The 21,282-nt window shown below is 36.2% G+C and overlaps 2 protein-coding genes across 8 annotated transcripts in view; one reads left to right on the plus strand and one right to left on the minus strand.

Moving 5' to 3' along the window:
• The window catches only part of MMUT (methylmalonyl-CoA mutase), a 35,757-nt gene extending 32,231 nt beyond the window's left edge, over nucleotides 1–3,526 (minus strand). Inside the window, exon 1 of one of the 3 annotated variants that reach the window (XM_047858944.1) lies at nucleotides 3,377–3,526. Coding sequence is in view for 1 of the 3 variants with exons in the window: in XM_047858943.1 (XP_047714899.1) it covers nucleotides 665–666 (2 nt within the window). In the remaining 2 variants the exon portion in view is untranslated. The other 2 variants (XM_047858945.1, XM_047858943.1) reach the window with 2 other exon arrangements.
• An 87-nt stretch (nucleotides 3,527–3,613) lies between these two features.
• On the plus strand, nucleotides 3,614–20,306 carry CENPQ (centromere protein Q). Of its 5 annotated transcripts, XM_047858952.1 has the most exons (11): nucleotides 3,637–3,721; nucleotides 6,419–6,563; nucleotides 7,143–7,358; nucleotides 8,505–8,638; nucleotides 9,374–9,422; nucleotides 10,472–10,598; nucleotides 11,166–11,234; nucleotides 12,812–12,941; nucleotides 17,864–17,983; nucleotides 18,119–18,193; nucleotides 19,400–20,306. In XM_047858952.1, exons 4-11 carry the CDS (start codon nucleotides 8,537–8,539, stop codon nucleotides 19,529–19,531), a joined length of 804 nt encoding a protein of 267 aa, XP_047714908.1. In that variant the 5' UTR covers nucleotides 3,637–3,721; nucleotides 6,419–6,563; nucleotides 7,143–7,358; nucleotides 8,505–8,536; the 3' UTR covers nucleotides 19,532–20,306. The 5 variants fall into 5 exon arrangements, with proteins under 5 accessions (XP_047714906.1, XP_047714907.1, XP_047714908.1 ...); XM_047858951.1 differs by lacking the exon at nucleotides 6,419–6,563 and having other exon boundaries at nucleotides 3,635–3,721; XM_047858950.1 differs by lacking the exons at nucleotides 6,419–6,563; nucleotides 7,143–7,358 and having other exon boundaries at nucleotides 3,614–3,721; nucleotides 19,400–20,305.
• Nucleotides 20,307–21,282: the final 976 nt, after the last annotated feature.

The raw sequence follows: 21,282 nt of genomic DNA on the forward strand, positions 1-21,282 counted from the left end.
CCACAATTACTATCATTGTTCTAGTCTTCTAACTCAATACTTTGTTAGCTGGTTTTACTGGCCAGTCTTAGGGTCTCTAATCCATTCTACACACTGACACCAATGCAAATATGGTCATGTCACACTTCACTTAGGATTTTTCAAAGGTTCTGCATTATTTAGAGGATAACATACAGCCTCTTGATTTTTCATTGAAAACATTTTTCACATCTACTTTATGACACTCATTGTGTTGGGTGCTGGAGATAATAATGGAGAACAAGAGAAATAGGCATTCAAGGTCTCTATGACCTGATCACTGCTTACTTCTCAGACTCATCACTGTTCCAGAAATACTGGATAACCTATAGCTCCCTGCATGTATCAAAGTTCCATGATTTGCTCTTGCTCTTCCATCTACCTAGAATGTTCTTCTCTGGCTAATCTGGCTAAGGCATCATCTCCAATACGCAGGGCTTTCTACATGCCAGGCACTGCTACAAGGGCTTTACACAGAGTAGCAATTTTCATCCTCACAACACCACCAAGATAGGTACTAATGTTATTCCCATTTTACAGATGAGAAAACTGAGACACAGAAGAGCTAGCATTTAAACCTAGGCAGCACTAGGTTTCAAAGTCCTAGCATTTAAATAATATATTCAAAGGTTTTCCCTGAACTCACATGCTGGGCTAAATGACCTCTTCAGTATTCCATACCACAGCACTGTTTCTCTCTTTAGACATCTGTCATCTCCCACACTACAACATATTAAAATACTGTTTTTAACTTTTATATAAAATATATTAAGGTGTATAAAATTATACACATATATACATATTTCTCTGCTAATTTATTAACTGACCCAACATTAGAGCCGTATATTCCTAATAACTAGCACAGTCTTACACTAAGTGACTAAGTCTGATTTCACCATTTTACACATAGAAATTAAGATCCAGAGAAATAAATGCATAAAGAAATTGGATCAAAATTCCACTGTTCATCTGAATTACGTAAATACTTGCTAGAGTCATACAGCTTCAACATATAGAGCCTAGTATTTTAAAAGGTTTGGGGATGCAAATTTTATTAATATATTCACCATGCTCTATAATGTATAAAGCAACAAGTAAAGTGAACTTAAAACTCTATTTTCTATACCATCTCTTACCTATCAATTTAATGAAACTTAAAGAAAAATAAGAATACTCAACATTTGTTAGAAGGTTGTGAAACAAAAGAGAAACCACTGGTGGGAATATAAACTGCTTTAATTACTTTGGAAAGCAAATTGGCAATATGCACAAAAAGTGTCAGGACTGATTATGCCATTCCACTGAGGAACAACACTCCTAGGAAAGTTACCATATAAAAATGCATGTTTCCTATAGTTTTATTTGTAATAAAGAAAATTTAGAAACATCTTCAATGTCTAACAATGTAGGAATAAGTGAATAATAGTATATACAAGTGATAGAATTTTACATAGCTATTAAAATATATTTAGAAAATAGACAAAACCAATTTTTAATGTCAGAAGTCAGAAGAGTGGTTACTTATGGCAGCTAGTACAGAAAGCGAACAAAAGAGGTGTTTTGGGGCGATGGTCTTGATCTGAATGCTGATTATATGGATGTATTCGGTTTGTGGAAATTCATCAAATTGTACAATTATATGCACTTATATATATGTAATATACTATCATACCTAAGTCAAATTTAAAATATGTTATGCAGTTTCTTTAAAAAGGAGACAGGCTCAAAAAGTATTAAGTGAGGGGTGCCTGGATGGCTCAGTTGGTTAAGCGTCTGACTTGGCTCAGGTCATGATCTCACGGTTCATGAGTTCGAGCCCTGCATGGGGTTCTGTGCTGACAGCTCAGAGTCTGGATGGAGCCTGCTTTGGATTCTGTGTCTCCCTCCCTCTCTGCTCCTCCCCCACTCACGTTCTGTCTCCCAAAAATAAATAAACGTCAAAAAAAATCTTTAAAAAAAAGTATTAAGTGAAAGAATCAGGATAAAACATTGTAAATGCAGTATGTTCAACTGGGTACAAAGTACACAGAACAAAATGTAAAAAGAAATACAACAAAACAATGCCCTTTATTCTTTTAAAGCTACTATGATTTTTACTCTATTATATCCATGGGGTCCTTGTCATCCATCTTCTTGCAAGCATAATGCAAGCATAAACTACATGTACTAGCTTAAAAATAGGTGAGAGAAATAATTTATAACTGAAACATTACAGCAATGACATAAAAGGTAATTTGAAAACTGCCTGATATGAGATTGTAGACAGAATATATCACACTCATTTGCATAAAATACTGGCTCCCCAAACCTGGACAAATGATAGGAAAGAGCCCTCTATTTAGTGACTTCCAGAAAATCACATGGCAAATTCCAGAAAATCAAAGGCTGGAAACAGACATCACAACTACTACTGATGGCAACAGGACTTCTGACCTTTTCTCGCCATAAAGAGGCTTCGAGGATCCAAAGAAAAAACATGTAAAACAAATATAAGTTACGATGATTACAATATGTTAAAGAGTAATCATGAAGCCCATCCCTACAGACCCTCCCAAAATATGGGTAAAATACCTACCGTTCTGAATCAAATAACTCTCAAGTTCTGTTAATATGTGGTTCCACATTAATACTTTAGGAAAGGCTAACCACCTTCAATCAATGTTCAAACAATTTGGGTTGGAGATGACAAGACACAGCATGCAAATTGTATTTAATATTAGCATAAGTGTATCATTAAATATTAGAAAATGATGGAAGAAAAATCATCAAGTGATTTAAAACTTTACACACATACACACACTATCCAAGGTTTCCAGCGTCTCAAAGATTGCTCTTTCAAGATAAAACAGAACAAGTTAGTAAATTATAATTTTATGTTAATTTAGACCTCTCTTTCCTATTTCTCCTCTTACCCTTCACTCCACAAGTATAGACAAAGTCATTTTCAGTCCTCCACCTTTTACAAACAACCTCACAGTAACAAGAGCTGCAGCCTAGAAGAGAGACAGCTGTGGCGCCCGCGCACCCCTCTGCAATCTTGCAAGCGCCCTCTGCCGAGCGGCATCTCGGGGTTTCGGGGTACCCGGGGGAAGATGGCGACATGGTCCCCGAGGCGAACTAACACCTTCTTTCCAGAAGTACCTCCGAATTCCCACTGATCACGCTGAAGAGAAGTCGGTCGAGACTTTAAACCCAAGAAGATAGGGGAGAGCGGGATGCCGTCACAGTGGGAAGGTAAATAAGGAAGTCGGGAGGAGAAAAAGGACAGGCTCAGAGGACAAGGATAAATGGGGAGAGAGGAGTCAGAAGAATGGAGGGCAGTGAAAGGTGACATCCCTAAATACACAGTCTTACTCACGGCCTGCCTGTCTCAGACCTCGGCTGTGAGAGACGGCGGCTGGGCTTCGGAAGACCCAGCCCTAGAAGTCAGAGATCCACACAGCTGAGCCCCTCACGGAGCTTGCGCCAAAGTCAGCTGGAGGAGTCAGGGGGTGTAGGCGGACACCGCCCTCCCTGCAGCCAATCTCGTCGCGCTCCCGTGGGCGCGCCTCTGATGACGTTAGTGGGGGGGCTAGAATGCTCGCCTCTCTACTCCCGGGTTTCCGGTTTCTACCCGCCCACTTCCGGGCCTTGTTGACTTTCAACGGTTTTGGCGCCAATTGCTCAGAGTTTGGCCTCCTGGAGCATTCAATAGGCACCTTTGGTGAGTAATGAACGCTTTTTATCGGCGGGTGCGTCCAGCTTGCGGAATGAGTTTTGTGGCCAGTGCGATTATGGCAGTCTCCGCGGCTTGTATTTCGGGAGCGTGAGATGATTTTCCAGTGAGAGGGAAATCACTTTTGGGGCCAAGGATTGAACTGTTTGACTTGCGAGGCCGGAGTGAAGCCACGCCTGGCTCCTCAGTTCCTCCTTTCCCCAATTCATCCGCCTCCTCGTTCGTTTTCCATAATATCCTGCGGCCCATCTTGGGACGAAGTGCAGCTCTAGAGATTAGTATCTTTGGGTACTAAGGTAACTTCGGTCGGCAGAGTTGCTATCCCGAGGCATTTGTCAGGAGGTAAACAGTATTTTTCTGTTTGCCAGACTTGGCGCTCGCCCTGTGTGCCTATATAGAGCCCTAGGCTGAGAGAGTTGGTTTCCACGAATTTCAGGAAACCGATAAGGAAAACAGGACAGCGTAGGAGGCCTCCCTGTTTCCTACAGAGTGAGGGTAAATTCTTTACTGCAGTATAGTGTCTGGCCGCAAACCACCGTTCCAGTCTTATTTCTGTCCCATTACTCAGTCTTATTTCTGTCCATTACTCCCATACACATTAAAATACCGCTGAATTTTCCCTGTCCCTGAACAGACCAGTTTCTTTTAAACTGTTCTGCCATCAGGCTTTTGCTGTTTTCTCTCAAATACTTCATTCTTGGTCCTTCTGGCTAAATATTTCAAAATGTAATTCACATGTTGCTTTTTTTTTTTTCTGCATAGCATGTAGCATTCTTCCCCCACCCCCACACACATCAATTCGAGTCATTCACTTGTCTTTTCTAGCTTTTTCACATGGTATGTAATTTTATATAGCAATTGTTTTCATATCTGTCTCTACCCACTACTGCTAGGCTGTGGTTTCCTGTGGATCTAAAACGGCAAAATTTCTATTCCTTTTACATTTATATTAAAATTTCTATTCTAGTTCCTTTACAATTAGCCCAAAAGTGATAGAAAATTATGACAGTTCTTTATTGAATTCTTACTATATTCTACGCATTTTACGTATTCTGTACAAAATTTTGGCTTCACAAAAACCTTTAATGTTGGTGCTTTTTAACCTTAACCCATTTTACCAGTGGGGAAATTGAACAACTTTACTTGCCTAGAATTGTACAGCTAGTTAAATGGCAGAGTCAAGATTGGGAACTAGGCCATTTATCCTTATCCCTGACTTGCTCTTGGCAGTGGTTCTCAATCTGATGTCCATTCCCACCAGGGGACAGTTTTAGTTGTCACAACTTGAGGGGCTGCAAAGAGAGGGTGCTTGCAGCTAGAGACCATAACTGCTGCTAAACATCTTAACAATGCATCCCCCACAACAAAGAATTACCCCATCCAAAATGTTGATAGTGCAGAGGTTGAGAAACTTTTTGCGCTATGGTTTAGTGCCTCAAATAGGTATCGATGAAAATGGTGCATCTCCTCTTGCCAGTAGTCAAAGACCAACTTTTATTTATTTATTTATTTACTTTTAATCTGTCACAACTGATTCTTTTGTACAGTACAACCCAAAATTAATTACTAGTCAAACCCATAGAGTATATAACACCAAGAATGAACGCTAGCGTAAACTTTGGGTGATCTGATATATCAGTGGAAGTTCGTGAATTGTAGCAAATGTACCACTCAGGTGTGGGATGTTGGTAGTGGAAGAGGCTGGGGGTAGTGAGTGGTTACTGGTTACAGAGGGTATATGGGTACTCTATAAACTTGCTGCTTAATTTTGCTGTGAACCTAAAACGTCTCTAAAAAAGAAAGTGGTGTTTGTTTGTTTGTTTGTTTGTTTTTAATAAATTACTGGGAAAATGACATTTAAAAAGAAAAAACAGCGAATTATTTTATAATCAAGTTCAGTATACATAAAATTGTTGCCAAATTGCAATAAAAGTTTTTAAAGGGATACTGTCAGTTTCTATATTTAAAAGGACTGTCACAGTTTGTGAGTTAAATTTGGAGTAGCAGTAAATTATATGTTCTTGAATAAAGAATATCAAGAAAAATCGATAAACAGAACCAAACTATACATAAGTGCGAGCTGAAAGTTAGAGACCATAAGAGCCCACAGACTTTTAGAGTGGAGTGGTGTGGTTAGGAGGCATGGAGAACAGGTGGTTCATGCTCTGGGAGGGTGGACGGAGGCAAGTGAGCAGCTCAGGTAGAGGGCATAGTGCATGCATACTCAAAGTGTGTTCAGGAAATCCTCAAATGTACTAGAGAGAGAGAGAGTCTTACAAGGAGTAGTGGGAGAAAAATATGGAGCTAGGCAGGGCTAGATTGTTCAGGACTGTAAATGGCATGGTAAAGAGTTTGGGTGTTGTATGCTAGGTATTGGGGAAGGATTTTTTTTTTTTTTTAACTTGAGAAAATAATTTATTTTGTTCCAGAATTTGGGATCAGAAACAACTTGGTAGGACTGACTCATATCTTTTCCATACAGGATCAGCTGCGGCATATTGATTGGCTCAGGTACATGCCAGGCTGGCAAGTTGGTGCTGGCTGCTTGTTGGGAGTTCAGCTGGGGATTTTGCCTGGGCTTCAGTTCTTCTCCACGTTAGCCTTCCTTATAGCATGGTAGCTGGGTTCCTAGTCCAAATATCCTAAACATGACGAAGTTGAAGCTGCGATTCTTTCTGTGTTTAGGCCAGGAAACTGGTACAGAATCATTTCCACCGTATGCTACTGTTCAAACAGTTGAATGCCAGGATTTAAGATAAGGGAACATAGACTCCATCTCTCGATAATTGGAGTGAGAGGAATTTGCACCATTTTTAATCTATCGGATGAAGTGAGTACTAAATTTCAGCCCTCTCTTGCTCCCTCGCCCAGATACTCTTCAGTGAACAACGTGTACTGCTGTATATATGGCAGCCTTCCAGGAGAGGTCCACAAGTGAAACTCTCATGTGGTTTGGCTTTTTTAAGTAGGGGAAGTATAAGGGCACGGATGACAAGTTGAGAAAATCGGGCGTCTCAGGAGTATAACACGAGAGACTAGGTGTAAAGCACCACATTGTTCAAGAGCAGGGTAAAGTGTATTTTAACTTCCACGGCTTTTTGTCAACGATCTTACAAGTAGTCCTTAAGTGTAGTTCGTGATTGTTCAGTTAATTATGTCTCACTATTTGTGTTAATCTTACTGAAAAAATCTTGAAACTTCACCTTTTAAAATTTGAAGAAATAGATTTATCCGAAGTACCTCCTTTATTATCTCTCAATCTCCGTATATATTTAAACTCTAAAATTTTAAATGGTGACTGATACATATCTAACTGTATATGCCTAGAAAACATATATATGTAATGTATACACACACATATATGTATACCTCATTTTATCATACTTCACAGATACTGTGTTCTTTACAGATTGAAGGTTTGTGGCAATCCTGCATCAGCAAGTCTTTTGACTCCATTTTTCCAACAACATTTGCTCACTTCCTGTCTCTGTTACATTTTGGGAATTCTTGGAATATTTCAAACTTTTCCACTATTATGATATTTGTTATGGTGATCAGTGATTGACTTGCTGAATGTTCAGATGATGGTTAGCATTTTTCAGCCATAAAGTATGTTTTAATTAAGGTATGTACATTGGTTGTTTTTTTAGACATAATGTTATTGCACACTTACTAGACTACAGTATAATGTAAACATAACTTTTACATGCAAATGAAACCAAAAATTTCATTTGACTCACTTTATTGCAGTGGTCTAGAACAGAACCTGCAATATCTCCCAGCCATGTCTGCAAACACATTAACACACCCCTCCATGTATACTGTACCTAACTTCTAAGCTACCTACTCCTTATGGTCTAATACAAGAATAAACATCCTATTCCTCTGTTCCTTTTAACAGTGAAAAGTTTGGTGACTTACTAGTTAGTAGATAGGGAAAAGGAGTCATTCTAAATGTTGCCATTGACATCTTCATCCACTTCTGTGCCTGTTTGTAATTTGTGGGAGGACAGGGTAATCAATATACTTCTGTGCTTTTTTAAAATGCAAGTAGCCCAGGCAGAGTTAGAGCTTAAATCCTTATGAGTGAATTTTCCACCTGAATTTCCACAACATAGATTCATAATATAATCCTAAAGATTATCTCCTTTCATAAGGAGAATGGAGAATATCTGTGACTAGAGTAAGACAATTTAATACCTTATATTTCCATTTTCTTGGATCTAAACATGGAGATAATGTTACTGTATTGAGGAAGTATAAAGTAATAAATGCAAAAGCATTTTCACATAATTTTGTAAAGCCATAAAAATGGAAGATATTTTTAAGAATGAAGTTGAATTAGACACACTTACTTTAATAATAACTGATGTTTGGGGCGCCTGGGTGGCGCAGTCGGTTAAGCGTCCGACTTCAGCCAGGTCACGATCTTGCGGTCCGTGAGTTCGAGCCCCGCGTCAGGCTCTGGGCTGATGGCTCAGAGCCTGGAGCCTGTTTCCAATTCTGTGTCTCCCTCTCTCTCTGCCCCTCCCCCATTCATGCTCTGTCTCTCTCTGTCCCAAAAATAAATAAACGTTGAAAAAAAAATTTAAAAAAAAATAATAATAACTGATGTTTGTTTTGAAATATGTTTAAATGTTCTAAAAACAATACTGTCCCAAAACTTTCATTGCGATTTTTTTAAAGCAAATTTGGAACATGTATAGGTAGCTCTTTTTAACAAAATTTGTTATGCAGGCTTAAGCTTTTCTGTGTCCTTTTATCTTTCCAGACTTTTTGTTACGATTGTTCTGTTTAATCAAGATGTCTAACAAACCAGGGGCTTCCAAGAAAAGACCTCAACAGTTAAAAAAAAACCCAAAACGAAAAACTGATGATGAAGAAGTGGAGTTACCAGAGAGAAAGGTAATGAAAATACTGAGTTTATCATTTAGAACTTTGTGATTGAAAATATCATCTGTTCTATGTGAAGAAATATGTGAAGACTAAAAGGCAGTTTTACTACAAATTGTAGTAATTCATATTATGTGGGAGCTGTTGCAATATGATTTGTAAAAGTTCTCAGATGAAAATTATGTATTTCAATTTCCAAAGATATTGATCAGAGAATTATTTTCAGGAAGGGGTAATGGGGCATTGCTAAGGTTTAAATGTGAAGACTAGGAATAAAGTGTATAGAGATTCTATGTTAAAAGGAAAATCTGTGAGTTAGGAGAAGATATATTTATTATCATAGAGAAAAATTACTTTGGGAGAAATTAGCTTCTGTCTACCATCATTGTGCCCCTCTCTTCCAAAATTTTTATTATAAAATAATTTTTTAAATGTGTTTTTCCCTATGTTTTTTTGTAGGTGAAGTATATAACACTATTTCACAGACAAAATGACTCACAATTTCTTTAAAACATTCTTTGGCATTGTATGGAATTCTGCACATTATCACCATTGTCCAGGAATTGCTTTAGTATATCTGCTGCCTGTGATAAATACACACTCTTGTTCTGCAGAAGTGGCAATCTACTTTTTTCCTTCTTGTCGGAAGATATATGGATACTCTTCGACATACATGACAAATATATATCAAAAACGCTATCTTTTTACCTGATGCTTAATTATGTGTGCATGTGTTTTTTCCTTTAGGTTAGAAACACAGCAAAAAATAAAAATCCAAAGCATCTGCCTTCTGAAGGTATTTATTTTCTCTAGCTTATTTAACTTGTCTGTCGGTCTCAATACTATCTGTATTCATGAAAAAATTCTCAGCATCTTGTTTATGAGTTCTGGAAAAGATAGTGATAAACAGCTGCATTCTCATTTTTGCAAGAAAAAGTAGTACTTGTTAGTCAGTTATTTTCTTCAACTGAAATTTTACTTACCACCTCTAGCAAAATATTGTGTAGGATTCTAAATTGATAGGAACTAGAAAAAACCAGTGTCCCATAGTCTGAATTATTACTGATTTGTGACATGGAGACACATGATTTCTCTACTGATTTCTCTTTAAAACAGATATGCTTCTGTCCTACCACTATTGTATAGATTAGTTTGGAGCTACTGTCCAATTTTGTTTGGAGTAAATTAGTTTGGAGCAGTCATCTTTACTTAAGCATCACTTCTTTGAAGAATTCCCTCCATCTTCTCACCAAGACCAAGCTAGGTCCTCTGGTTTTATATTACTGTAGTGCACATAGTACATAGAACTTTTTCTTTTGTAATGCTTTGCATACTTCTAATTATAATTATTTTATCTCCCTTCTCTCCAGAACTAATCTTCAGAGGAGCCAGTAGCATATCTCCTTTGTTTATCCCTTATAAGTAGAACAACATCAACAACCTAGGAGACCCTGAATATTTTGTTCCAGTTGCCATTCAGCATTTGGTAGAAATAGCTTTCTAGTCTTCTCAATGAAGCTCTTTAATTTATATCATTTCTGGGAACCAGACTTTTATATTGAATCCTAATAAGTGTAGCGTGGTTCTTCATTTAGAATTGTCTTGGGTTTGTATCTGCAATGTCAGCTACTAATATTTTTAGCTAACATAATAATAGACAGCATATTCATATTTGACACTTGACATATTATGGCTGTGCAATAAAAAAGAAGTTAAACGATTCCTGCAGTTTTATATTTTGGTTCTTGTAATTCTATTAGCTTTTTAAAGTAAATTTATACTTGAAACTCTTCCTAAGTAAAAACATAAAACTTTGAGATTGACCAGAGTCTCTTCTCTCACCAGTAACAGGACAAACAGAGCATACTAATCTAAAACGGGTAAAGGTAGCATTCAACAAGAGAAAAACCTGGCAGCCTCTTTCAAAGAGGAGCAGAGAGCATTTACAAGCTATGATGGAATCAGTAATAATGTAAGTATGAAATTTTTTCACTCCTGATTTGTACTCACATGTTTCCTACAAACTGTATCCTTTTAACTGTCATTATTTGTTTTATGGTGGTAGGGTATTTTTCTCTTTCAGAAGAAGATACACGTAATGTCTTGTGATGCTATTAGCCTTAAGCAAGAAGTCTTTATTAATTTCAGAAGCTTATCATTCCATCAAAGAAAGAAAAACAAAGCCTATGTGGCATAACTTGCTATTTGTAAACTTTAAAGTTGTTCCCTCACTAGGGATATTTAGGAAGAAGTTGAGTTGAATTGGCACTATACATAAGCTACCATCATGCTAAAGGGGATGTAAAGATGGATTCTGCCATCAAGAAACTGAACTCATCTAAATTAATTACAATAATAAAATGTAATGAAAAGAATTTTGATTCTATCTCTGCTTAAAATGTATTTAACATAAAATAAAAAGTGATTGATTCTTCCTGGCTAGTAAGAGACACATGAAAGAAATCAGAGAGAAAAAAGTAAACATTGTATTAGTTGTATTTCAAACTACTACTTATTCAATATCTTTTTTCTTTTCCAGAACAATTTTGAGTAACAATATTAGAGAACATGAACAAGTTCAGTATCATCTTAACTATCTAAAGAAAAGGTAATATAGTTATGCAATAGAAAATTGTTAGAACATAATTAGTAAAAATCTGATCTGTTCCTATGTTATCAGAACAGACATTTGTGGGATATAAAGTTTTTCTTTCATACTGGGTTTTCGTTGTTGTTGCTTCTATTGTTTTAAGAAGATGAGCAATTTGGAAATGTATATTCTAAACTGCTGCTGCATGCAATTCTGAAGTTAAGAGAATTTATTAAGAAAAGAGTCTGAAAATCACAAAATGCCTACTTCTACAGTTCATTGTTTTGTATTGGGATTTGAAAAAATATTTTGTCAATTTTAACTCCCTTCTTGTTGAGCAATTCGAAGGTAACAGTTTACCGTTCTTATCTGGTATTTTTTAGAAGATGAGTTTTGGTTTCCACTCTTGTTAAAACCCTACAAATCTTAAGTTGTAGGGTTTTGGAGAATGCCAAAATGCTGCTGCTAGGTAAAAGCAACCAAATTTAGATTTTCCTCCTTGATTTCTTCTCGAATTCAAGAATCAAATCTAGGAAAGCTGTATTGCTCCCTGCTACAAGTGAGGGTAGTAATAGGTTAGTTTCTATTGGTGATCTAATCAACCTGGTTTGAAGGAGGCTTTCTTACCCTTGTTTTGTTAATTTTTTTCTGTTTTTAATTTGTTTTTTTATCTTTTTGTTTTTAATTTGTTCTTTAATTTTTTTCCTTTATATATTTAGAAAGGATTTCTTAACTTTAATATTGAATAGTATTTATGATGATAGTACTTTTGACAAAGCACTCTATTTTTTGAATGTTTATTTATTTTTGAGAGACAGAGCGGGAGAGGGTCAGAGAGAAGGAGACACAGAATCCAGAGCAGGCTCCAGGCTCTGAGCTGTCAGCACAGAGTGTAACACTGGGCTCGAACTCATGAAACACAAGATCATGACCTGAGCCAAAGTCAGACACTTAACCAATTGAACCACCCAGGCGCCTCTGAACAAAGCACTTTAATCTTCATGTTTTATTTGCCTTAAACTCTATGGCACTCACTTATCTTCAAAGCCATTGTTAGAGTAACTGATATAGAAGTTCTTTTTCATTGGTCACATTGTCTGAGACAACTGAAATATAGCATCCAGGGTCATAATTATGACTTACAGAGTAGTGTTCCATCTTTTATCCAACAATCACAATAACCAATAGAATTATGTGCTATAATAGTCCAGGAAACACTTTCAGAAGATACAAGGAAAGTTTTACTTTAAAATATGTATAAATGAAATTGTATAAAAATTAAATTGTATAAATAAATGTATATAATACAATTAATTGTTAAATATATAAAATAGAATTTTTTCCTTTCATGAAGCAGCTTAAGTGCCCTATGATTTGAGATAAATCTTAATAAATTGAAAGGTTTAAAGATGATGTGTCATGGCTTTTTATGGGTGACTCACTGCTAATGTTAGCCACTGTTAATAAAAGAATATTATAGCCCTTGGGAATATGAGGTCAGAGAAGAGATGGCAACAGTACTTCAAACAGAACAAAAAACAAAAATAATGGTACTAAAAAAGTAAATATAATTATGTTTTTATTTTATCCCTAAGATTGCTACAACTGTGTGAAAATCTTAAAGTCCCTCCCAAAAAGCTGAAAGATTTAACTAATGTGTCAAGTCTACTGAAAATGGAAAGGGCAGAGCACAGAGCTAATGAAGAAGGTCTGGCATTATTGCAGGTATGATATTTGAACAGGGAGTCCGTAATTAGAGAGTTAGGAGAAAGGGGAAGAAAACAAGAAATTTTTTTGAATTATCATGATATTCTCTGAGTAATGAATACTGATATTAGAACAAGTAATTCATTAAATTATTATTATTATTATTATCATTATTATTATTATTAGTCAAAGCAAAAACTTTGCCTAAACTTTGGGCCTCTAAAGTTAAAAGTACTTCTAATATATTAATGATTAGCAATTCTATTTTTTTATCTGACTTTAACTGGACTACTATTTTGGATTATCAAATTACAGGAGGTCATCACTAAATGCTATAGAATTTCAAAACATTATATTAGTTTTTCCATTCTGTATATGGTACTTATTGACAAGAAGAGCATGGTCATCATTATTATTGTTGTTTATTATCATTATAGCTAACATGTAATGAGGGCTCTCTATGTTCTAGGCACTACTCTAGGCACTTATAGTTATATCCCTTAATTCTAAAAATGACTTAAAGAGGTCTATGCCATGTGATCTCATTTTACAAATGTGAAAAAAGAGACATCCAATACTTTTAGCTAAAACTAAAAGCACATACTGCTTCAAGTTATGATGTAGACCTTAGCCCAACTTCAAATTCTGATTCTTGATCATTTTCTTGTAGAAGGTAATGGGAGATAACATTGGGTATCGTGATTAACTTCAGACTTTTATTAATTAGTCGATATTTGAATATTTAAGAAAAGCAAACTTAGGGGGTTTATTAAATAGTTAGACGTTATATCCCTTAGCCACTTCAGAGCAGTTTGTGGGTAATGGCACATAGGTCTTTGTTAGCAATTCAGAAAATACAGTTTGGGTGGTAGTTTATGCAAGGAATGTGTATGCCCAAGGATTTCTAATAATTCAGAATTCACATTTTATTCTGGTTTTTCCATACAATCAACATTGGATGGATTTGATTCTGAGCAACAAATTTACATATATTATAAATTAATGAAATGTATATAATTTACATATATTATAAATTAATGAATTATATACGTTTTAAATAGAAACTCCACTTCCTTCATGTTGTGAGATGATAGCCAAGTTTTTATCCCACTGTTACTACTTTTTAAGAGTATATTTTAACTACTGATATAGTTCCACCATGTAATGAGCACCTGGATGACATTAATACAGGTTATTTTTTTTATTTCAGCTTTATTGGCCTATAATCTTAAGATATTTGAAGCGTACATTGTAGTGACTTGATATATGTACACTTTGTGAAAGCATTCCCTCATCTGGTAAATTCACACATCATCACCTCACATGATTTTTTTATTTTGTGTGTGGTAAGAACATTTAAGTTCTCTCAGCAAATTTTAAGTGTACAGTACAGTGTTGTCAGTTATAATCACCTTGTTTCACCCTAGGTCGTCACACCTCATTCATCTTATAGCTGAAAATTTGTACCCTTTCCTAACCTCTCCCCATTTCCTCCATCCCCCAGGCCCTGGTAACCACTTTGTTACTCTTTTTTGTGAGTTTGACTTTTTTTTTTAAGGTGATTTTAAAGTAAATGATGGCAAATGTTATCTTAACATTTAATATTTGCATAAACCACTTGAAAGTGATCAAACATCGTAAATGATACTGTGATTTTTATAATACTTGGAAGCATTTCTGTTTTACAGCAAAAACTGGACCTCCATATGCCAAAAGGGTAAATAGAGTTAAATGGAAAAAACTGTTTTCTCTGTACTCAGCACCCCTGACACCAAATGTGTGGGTTTCCCACGAAGCACTTTTCCAGTTCTCTGCAGACACCAACCAGGTGTCCTACAATTTCATTCAATTCTGACACTACCTGAAATTAGTACAGACCCCACAGGTTAAGGGCTCAGTCTCACAAGACTGCCCCCCACTTCAGATGACAGTTGCCATCCACTCCTGTACTTCTGACCAACCAAGTACAAATCAGGGATTGCCATGACCCTCTCCTCACTTTCAGTAATTTGCTAGAACAGCTTACAGAATTCAGGAAGTCACTTTACTTACTATTACCCGTTCATTATAAAGGATACATTCAAGAACAGCTAAGTGGAAGAGATACATAGGGCAGGATATAGGGGAAGGGTGTTGCCCTCCCAGCACCCCAACGTGTTCGCTAACCTAGAAGCTCTCTGAACCCATTGTTTATAGTTTTTATGGAAGCTTCATCACGTGAGCATAACTGAATCTCCAGCCCCTTTCCCCTTCTCAGGAGATCGAGGAGTGGGGCTAAAAGTTCCAACCCTGTACTGACATGGTGGGTTGCTCTGGCAACCAGACTCTGTCCTCTCTAAATCATTCATTATTAGCATAAACTCAGGTAAGGTTGAAAGGGGCTTATTATGAATAGAAAAGATGCTGCTGTCACCCCAATCACTCAGCAGATTACAAGGATTTTAGAGGCTCTGTGCCAGAAACCAGGGATGAAGACCAAATACGTATTTTTTATATCACAACATTACAACAGTCTTGGTTTTGCTTGCTTAATATTCAGTTACTCAATGGAAGCACTGTTGGCATTTTGGGTATAAGAGTTCTTCATTGATATAATAGAGCCTTTGAACTAGGAGTTTGTAGGTTTTGTCTGTATCCATCAGTTTTCCGCTCGCTGTGTGTCTTAGAACCGCTGTTTTGCCCCACTGTAGCCTAGAGTTATTCTTGATGGTGACTTTCCAAAACCTGTATCAGCTAATGAGTAACAAGTTGTATTCATGCAACAACAGTGTGTTCATTGAGCTCTCTCACTCCGTGATGATACTAGGGAAAAGGCAGTCAGCAAAGTCTTGGAGTGACTCTGAGAAGGTGGTAAAAGATCTGCTGGGCCTTAGTGTTTTAATCTCTGTGGATTAAGATAAGAACAGAACCATAGAATTTCACAACCAAAGTTAACATAAGAAAATATACAAATAAGGACAAAAAATAATCCACAGGTAACAAAAGCATACCAAAAACATGTGTTCACAAAACAGATGAACACTAACCTAATTGTCAAGCAAACAAAGAAATTCAGAAAAACTATAGAGGGTATGGAAAAAATCATTAATCAGGATTAGAGATACCAAAAACTGCAGCTACAGAATTCAGGGAAGAATTAAAAGTAAAAGAAAGAAACCTTTCAGGTGTACAGACTAAATTAGAAGGAGAATTAAACACAACAGATAATACTTACAAGAAACAAAATAAAGAGAAAATTTTAAGAATCAAAAAGAAACATGGAAATTTTTAAAGGTATTGAGAAAAAGTGACAAATGTAAGAGCTCAGCAAAGAAGAAATGGCATAGGTAGGGTAGGAATACCCAAAGAAGATAACCAAAGCAATGCAACAAAATAATTTTTTAATTACAATGGAAATTTGTAGTCCTATTAATACTGTTTTCTGCATTCAGTGCTGTTATTCATTCCCTCTGGGTTGGGTCATATGGTGGCCCCCAAAATAAGATGCCCAAGTCCTAACCCTGGAACCTGCGAATGTGACCTTATTTGGAAAGAGTCTTCCCAGATATAATTAAGGATCTCGAGATCATCCTGGTTTATCTTGGGTGGGCCCTCAATCCAAAGACAGTTGTCTAGTAAAAAGACAAAAGTGGCCTTATGCGGAGACATGGAGGAAAAGTCTGTGTGGAAAAAAAAAAAAAATGCAGAAATTGGAGTGCTGTAGCCATAGAAGCCAGAAGAACCAAGAGAGGATTCTCCCTTAGATATTCCAGAGGGATCTGGAATCTGCCCTGCCAACACCTTGCTTTGGACATCTGCCTTCACGAACTGTGAGAGAATAAATTTCTGTTTTAAGCCACCAAGTTTGTGTTTGTTATGGCAGGAAGGGAATACATGCACCTTACATATAGTGGTATTGGACAGCACTCTTCAAAATCCAAAAGCCAAGTCACAGGAAATTCAGGGCTGGGGAACAGGTGAAACTTGATCAGCAAATGCTAGACCAAACTCTCTAGTTTCTAGTACAAGTAAACTGGAAGTAACCAAACAAATTGGAGTGGAAAACAAGAGATGAAAAGAGACTTCATATGCACTTATTATAATGACCAGAATCTAGAACATGGAAAACAATAAATGCAGACAAGGATGTGGAGCAACAGAACTCTAGCTGGTGGGAATGCTGAATGGTACAGCACTTGGGAATACGGTTTGGCAGCGTCTTAAACAAAATGAAACATACTCTTACCACACAATCCAGCAATCACGCTCCTTGGTATATTGCATATGGGTGTTTGTGGTAGCTTTTATTCATAATTGCCAAAAGTTGGAAAAGTCCGAGATGTCCTTCAGTAGGCAAATGGATAAATAAACTGTGGCACATCAGACAATATTATTCACCACTAAAAAGAAATGAGCTATTAAGCCCTAATGAGACATGGAGGAACCTTAAATGCATATTATAAAGGAAACCAAACTGAAAAGGCTACACATACTGTATTATTGCAACTATATAACATGACAGTGCTCCAGAAGTGGGAAAACTGGAGAATAGAAAGATGAGTGATTGCCAGGTTTGTGTGGTGGGGATAGAGATGAACAGGCAAAGCATAGATTTTTAGGCCATCAGTCCTGGGGCTCTGCCACATTTGCACGGATCTTTCAGGATCTCTGATTGTAGCAGTTTTGCCTAGTTTTTGAGGAAATACTCTTGTACATGGGGTATATAGATCTCCTTGCTCCAGGGAAATTAAGTTTCCTTACAATGCATTATTGTATTGGTAAATTAGTTTCTAGGAAGTCTACTTTTTGAAAGAAAAAAAAAGAAATATACCGGTTTCTTCCAAAAGTGTTTCACTGTATGAGATATTTTTTAAAAATATGTATATGTATATTAATACCTATTTGGGTTTCAATTAATAATATATTCAGTTTAAAATATTAACTTTTTATTTCGGACTCAGGAGGAAATAGATAAAATACTAGAGACCATAGAGTCAATGACTGGGAATATTCACAGCCTAAAGAACAAAATTCAAATTCTGACAAGTGAGGTGGAAGAAGAGGAAGAGAAAGTAAAACAGGTAATTGCTTAATAATGTATTGCTAGAGTGTGGATAAAAGTTTTAATGCTTACTTTCCACCAAGACAACTTTTGAATGTAAGAAGAGAGAAATCAGCCTTTTGAAATAATCTGTAGCTTTCTTTTTCAACTTTAGATGTTTCAGATAGATAGTGGGGTACTCTGTCTTCCAGAACTTTCTCAGAAGAGTCTCAAAGCTCCCACACTTCAGGTAAATGCCAATTTACCATATCAACTATATCACCAGTTATGAATTGCATATATAAAACCATAATATCCTTTTCTTTTTTTTAAACAAATGAAATACATAAGTTTTTAGTAAACATTATTTTTCTCATTTGACAAAATGGTTTGAACATATTTCTTTGTGAGCATCTTGTAGATCTGTCTCATTCTTGTCAATAGCTTTATAACATCCCATTATATGAATATACCATTCCATAATTTGTGAATTACTAAAATGAAGACTATTTGCAATTATTTGCTCAGTACACCCTTATACATACATCTTTACATATTTGTGTGGTCATAAGTGTAGGATAGATTTCTGGAAGTAAATTCCAGTAGTTGAGTTTGTGCTTCTAAAAATGGCCTATAACTCTTCATAAAATAGTGCTGTGTTATTTGTAGCCGACTATACGCTGGTATCTGCCTTCACAGGTTCCCAGTAGGTATTATAGTGTAAATGTTTATAATAGGGCACCTGGGTGACTCAGTCACCGGTTAAGCATCCAATTCTTGATTTCAGCTCGGGTCATGATCTCATGATTTGTGAGATCAAGCCCCCTGTCAGTGCGGAGTCTGCTTGGGACTCTTTCTCTCCCTCTTTCTCTGCCCTCCCCACTCATGCTCATTCCCTCTCTCTCTCTCAAAATAAATAAACTTTAGAAAATAACAATTTAAAATAGGCTTATATATAATCCATTTAGGGTGAAAGGAGAGGAAATGGGCAGAGGGAAAACAGAATAATACAAATTTGAAAGAGCAGAAATAAGTTGATGAGTACTGAAGTTTGGATGATGGATATATGAGGCTTTGTACCATTTTCTCTAACATACATTTGACATTTCTTATAATAAAAGGTTAAAAACTAATTATATGGGTGAATATGGTCAAAAAGTATAAACTTCCAGTTATGAAATCAATGTGAGGATATAATGTAGAACACAGTAACTAGTCAATAATACTGTACTGTATATTTGAAAGTTCCTAAGAGAGTAAATCTTAGAAGTTCACATCACAGGAAGAATTTGTAGCTATGTATGGTGATAATTGTTAACTAGACTCATTGTGGTGATCGTTTTGCAGAATATACAAATACTACATCATTGTGTTGTATACCTGAAATTAATGTTCTATGTCAATTATATCTCAATTTTTTTTTTTTAATTTTAAACTAATTCTGTTATACCCACAGAAAGAAATTCTGACGTTAATTCCAAACCATAATGCTCTTCTGAAGGACTTGGATGTTCTCCATAATTCACCCCAGATGAAGAATATGTTAACTTTCATTGAAGAAGCCTATAAGAGACTGGGTGCCTCTTAATGAGGTTTTTTTTTTTTTTTTAGACTATTCCATATTAATTTAATGTCTATGAATTTATAAAACTGTTACTTGTGATGATATTGCAGAGGGTGAGTCTTCTTCAGGATGTATTACCAATACACACTTAAAATTAGCCTTATAGATCTGTTAGCATCTAATGTCCTAAAAACTGTTTTGAGTAGTTGCCAAAACTGGGAACTCACATTTCTGTTGCTGTATCTCTGGTTATTTGCCTGAAGCCACGAAACAAGGAACAGTCACAATCTAATGATTTACAGTGACTGAATTGAACTCATTTATTGGCTAGTGCAGTGGAAATGTGGTACTGTCATATATAAAGTGTGTGTGGTAGCTGGTACATAGAAACATAATTGTTTGCTAGCATTATTATCCTTTAGCTCATGACTTGCATTTTCTGTGTGGTTATCTGGAACTTGAGAAATCCCCAAATGCCTTAATTCTTTTACATAACCCCCTGGATTTTTGTGGCATAATTAAGATTTGCCAGGTGTCTTTGCCTTTGGAGGTAGCATGACCATATTTCTTTGGTTGGTTATTGACTAGATGTTGAATATTTTCCACTATCATCAAAGCATACTTTATCTAAAAGAAACCTAAGCACATTTATCCCTTAAAAGAAAAATCAAACAAAAACCCCTTTCTATAAACCTTTTCTCATTGTAGTAATAAGTATATGTGTATATATATATATATATAATATGAGTAAATTATCATTTGAATATATTAAAAGTCTTTTCTGTATACTACAGTATATTGTCTGATTTGCTTTTATTTATTTGTAAAATAAAATAACAAATAAATGTAATTTCTTGGGGCACCTGGATGGCTCAGTTGTTTCAGTGTCCGACTTTGGCTCAGGTCATAATCTCACAGCTCATGACTTTGAGCCCCCACATCGGGCTCTGTGCTGACAGTTCAGAGCCTGGAGCCTGCTTCACATTCTGTGTCTCCCTCTCTCTCTGACCCTTTCCCACTCATGCTCTGTTTTTTTCTCTTTGTCGAAAATAAATAAACAGTAAAAATTTTTTTAAAAACAACTGCAATTTCTCATTAATTTTCTTTCTAGCCTAGACGATCTTGTCAGTTAAGGTAGAAGGTCCCATAATTGTGTTTATACCCTCCAGGCAGAAACACAACCTTAGTTAAACAAGTTCCAACTAAAGCTCATTGCAGTAAGGGAGACCACACTGTCATGTGGAACCCTAGGGAGCTTTAATGAAAGAGTCAAAAGCAATATCCTTTTAGGAAATAATGGTCAAGGAGAACATTAATAGATCTTAGAGGAAGTCTTCAAGAAAGGAAACCTGCGGTGCAGCATTTAAAGAAAACATTTTGCTATACTTGGGACTGCCTGCTAAGTGCCAGGCAAAGGAACTAAAAGTACAAGGTAATACAAAATCTGTAAAGCCCCTCACTTGGAAACTTGGAACTTTTGTTTTTAGAGTGACAAACAGAGCCCCAACTTACAGATCTTTCTCATTAATCATGATGTTTATAATAGCTTTTGATGGGAAAGACGAGTTAATTAAATGTCTGCTATTTCTCTCAGAGCATCCATTCAAGGTTATTGCATGTCTGCTGGAATTTTTATTTACCATTTTTACTGAGTAACCAGTTCTTCACCATGCATGAACCGGTCATATTACCCTCTTACAGCTTTGAAAAGTATGTGATCTAATTTTGAGAGGTCTACAGTATCTTCTGGCACGTGGCAGGCAATCGAAAACATA

Source organism: Prionailurus viverrinus, chromosome B2, assembly GCF_022837055.1.
Source record: "Prionailurus viverrinus isolate Anna chromosome B2, UM_Priviv_1.0, whole genome shotgun sequence".
NCBI classification, from domain to species: Eukaryota; Metazoa; Chordata; class Mammalia; order Carnivora; family Felidae; genus Prionailurus; species Prionailurus viverrinus.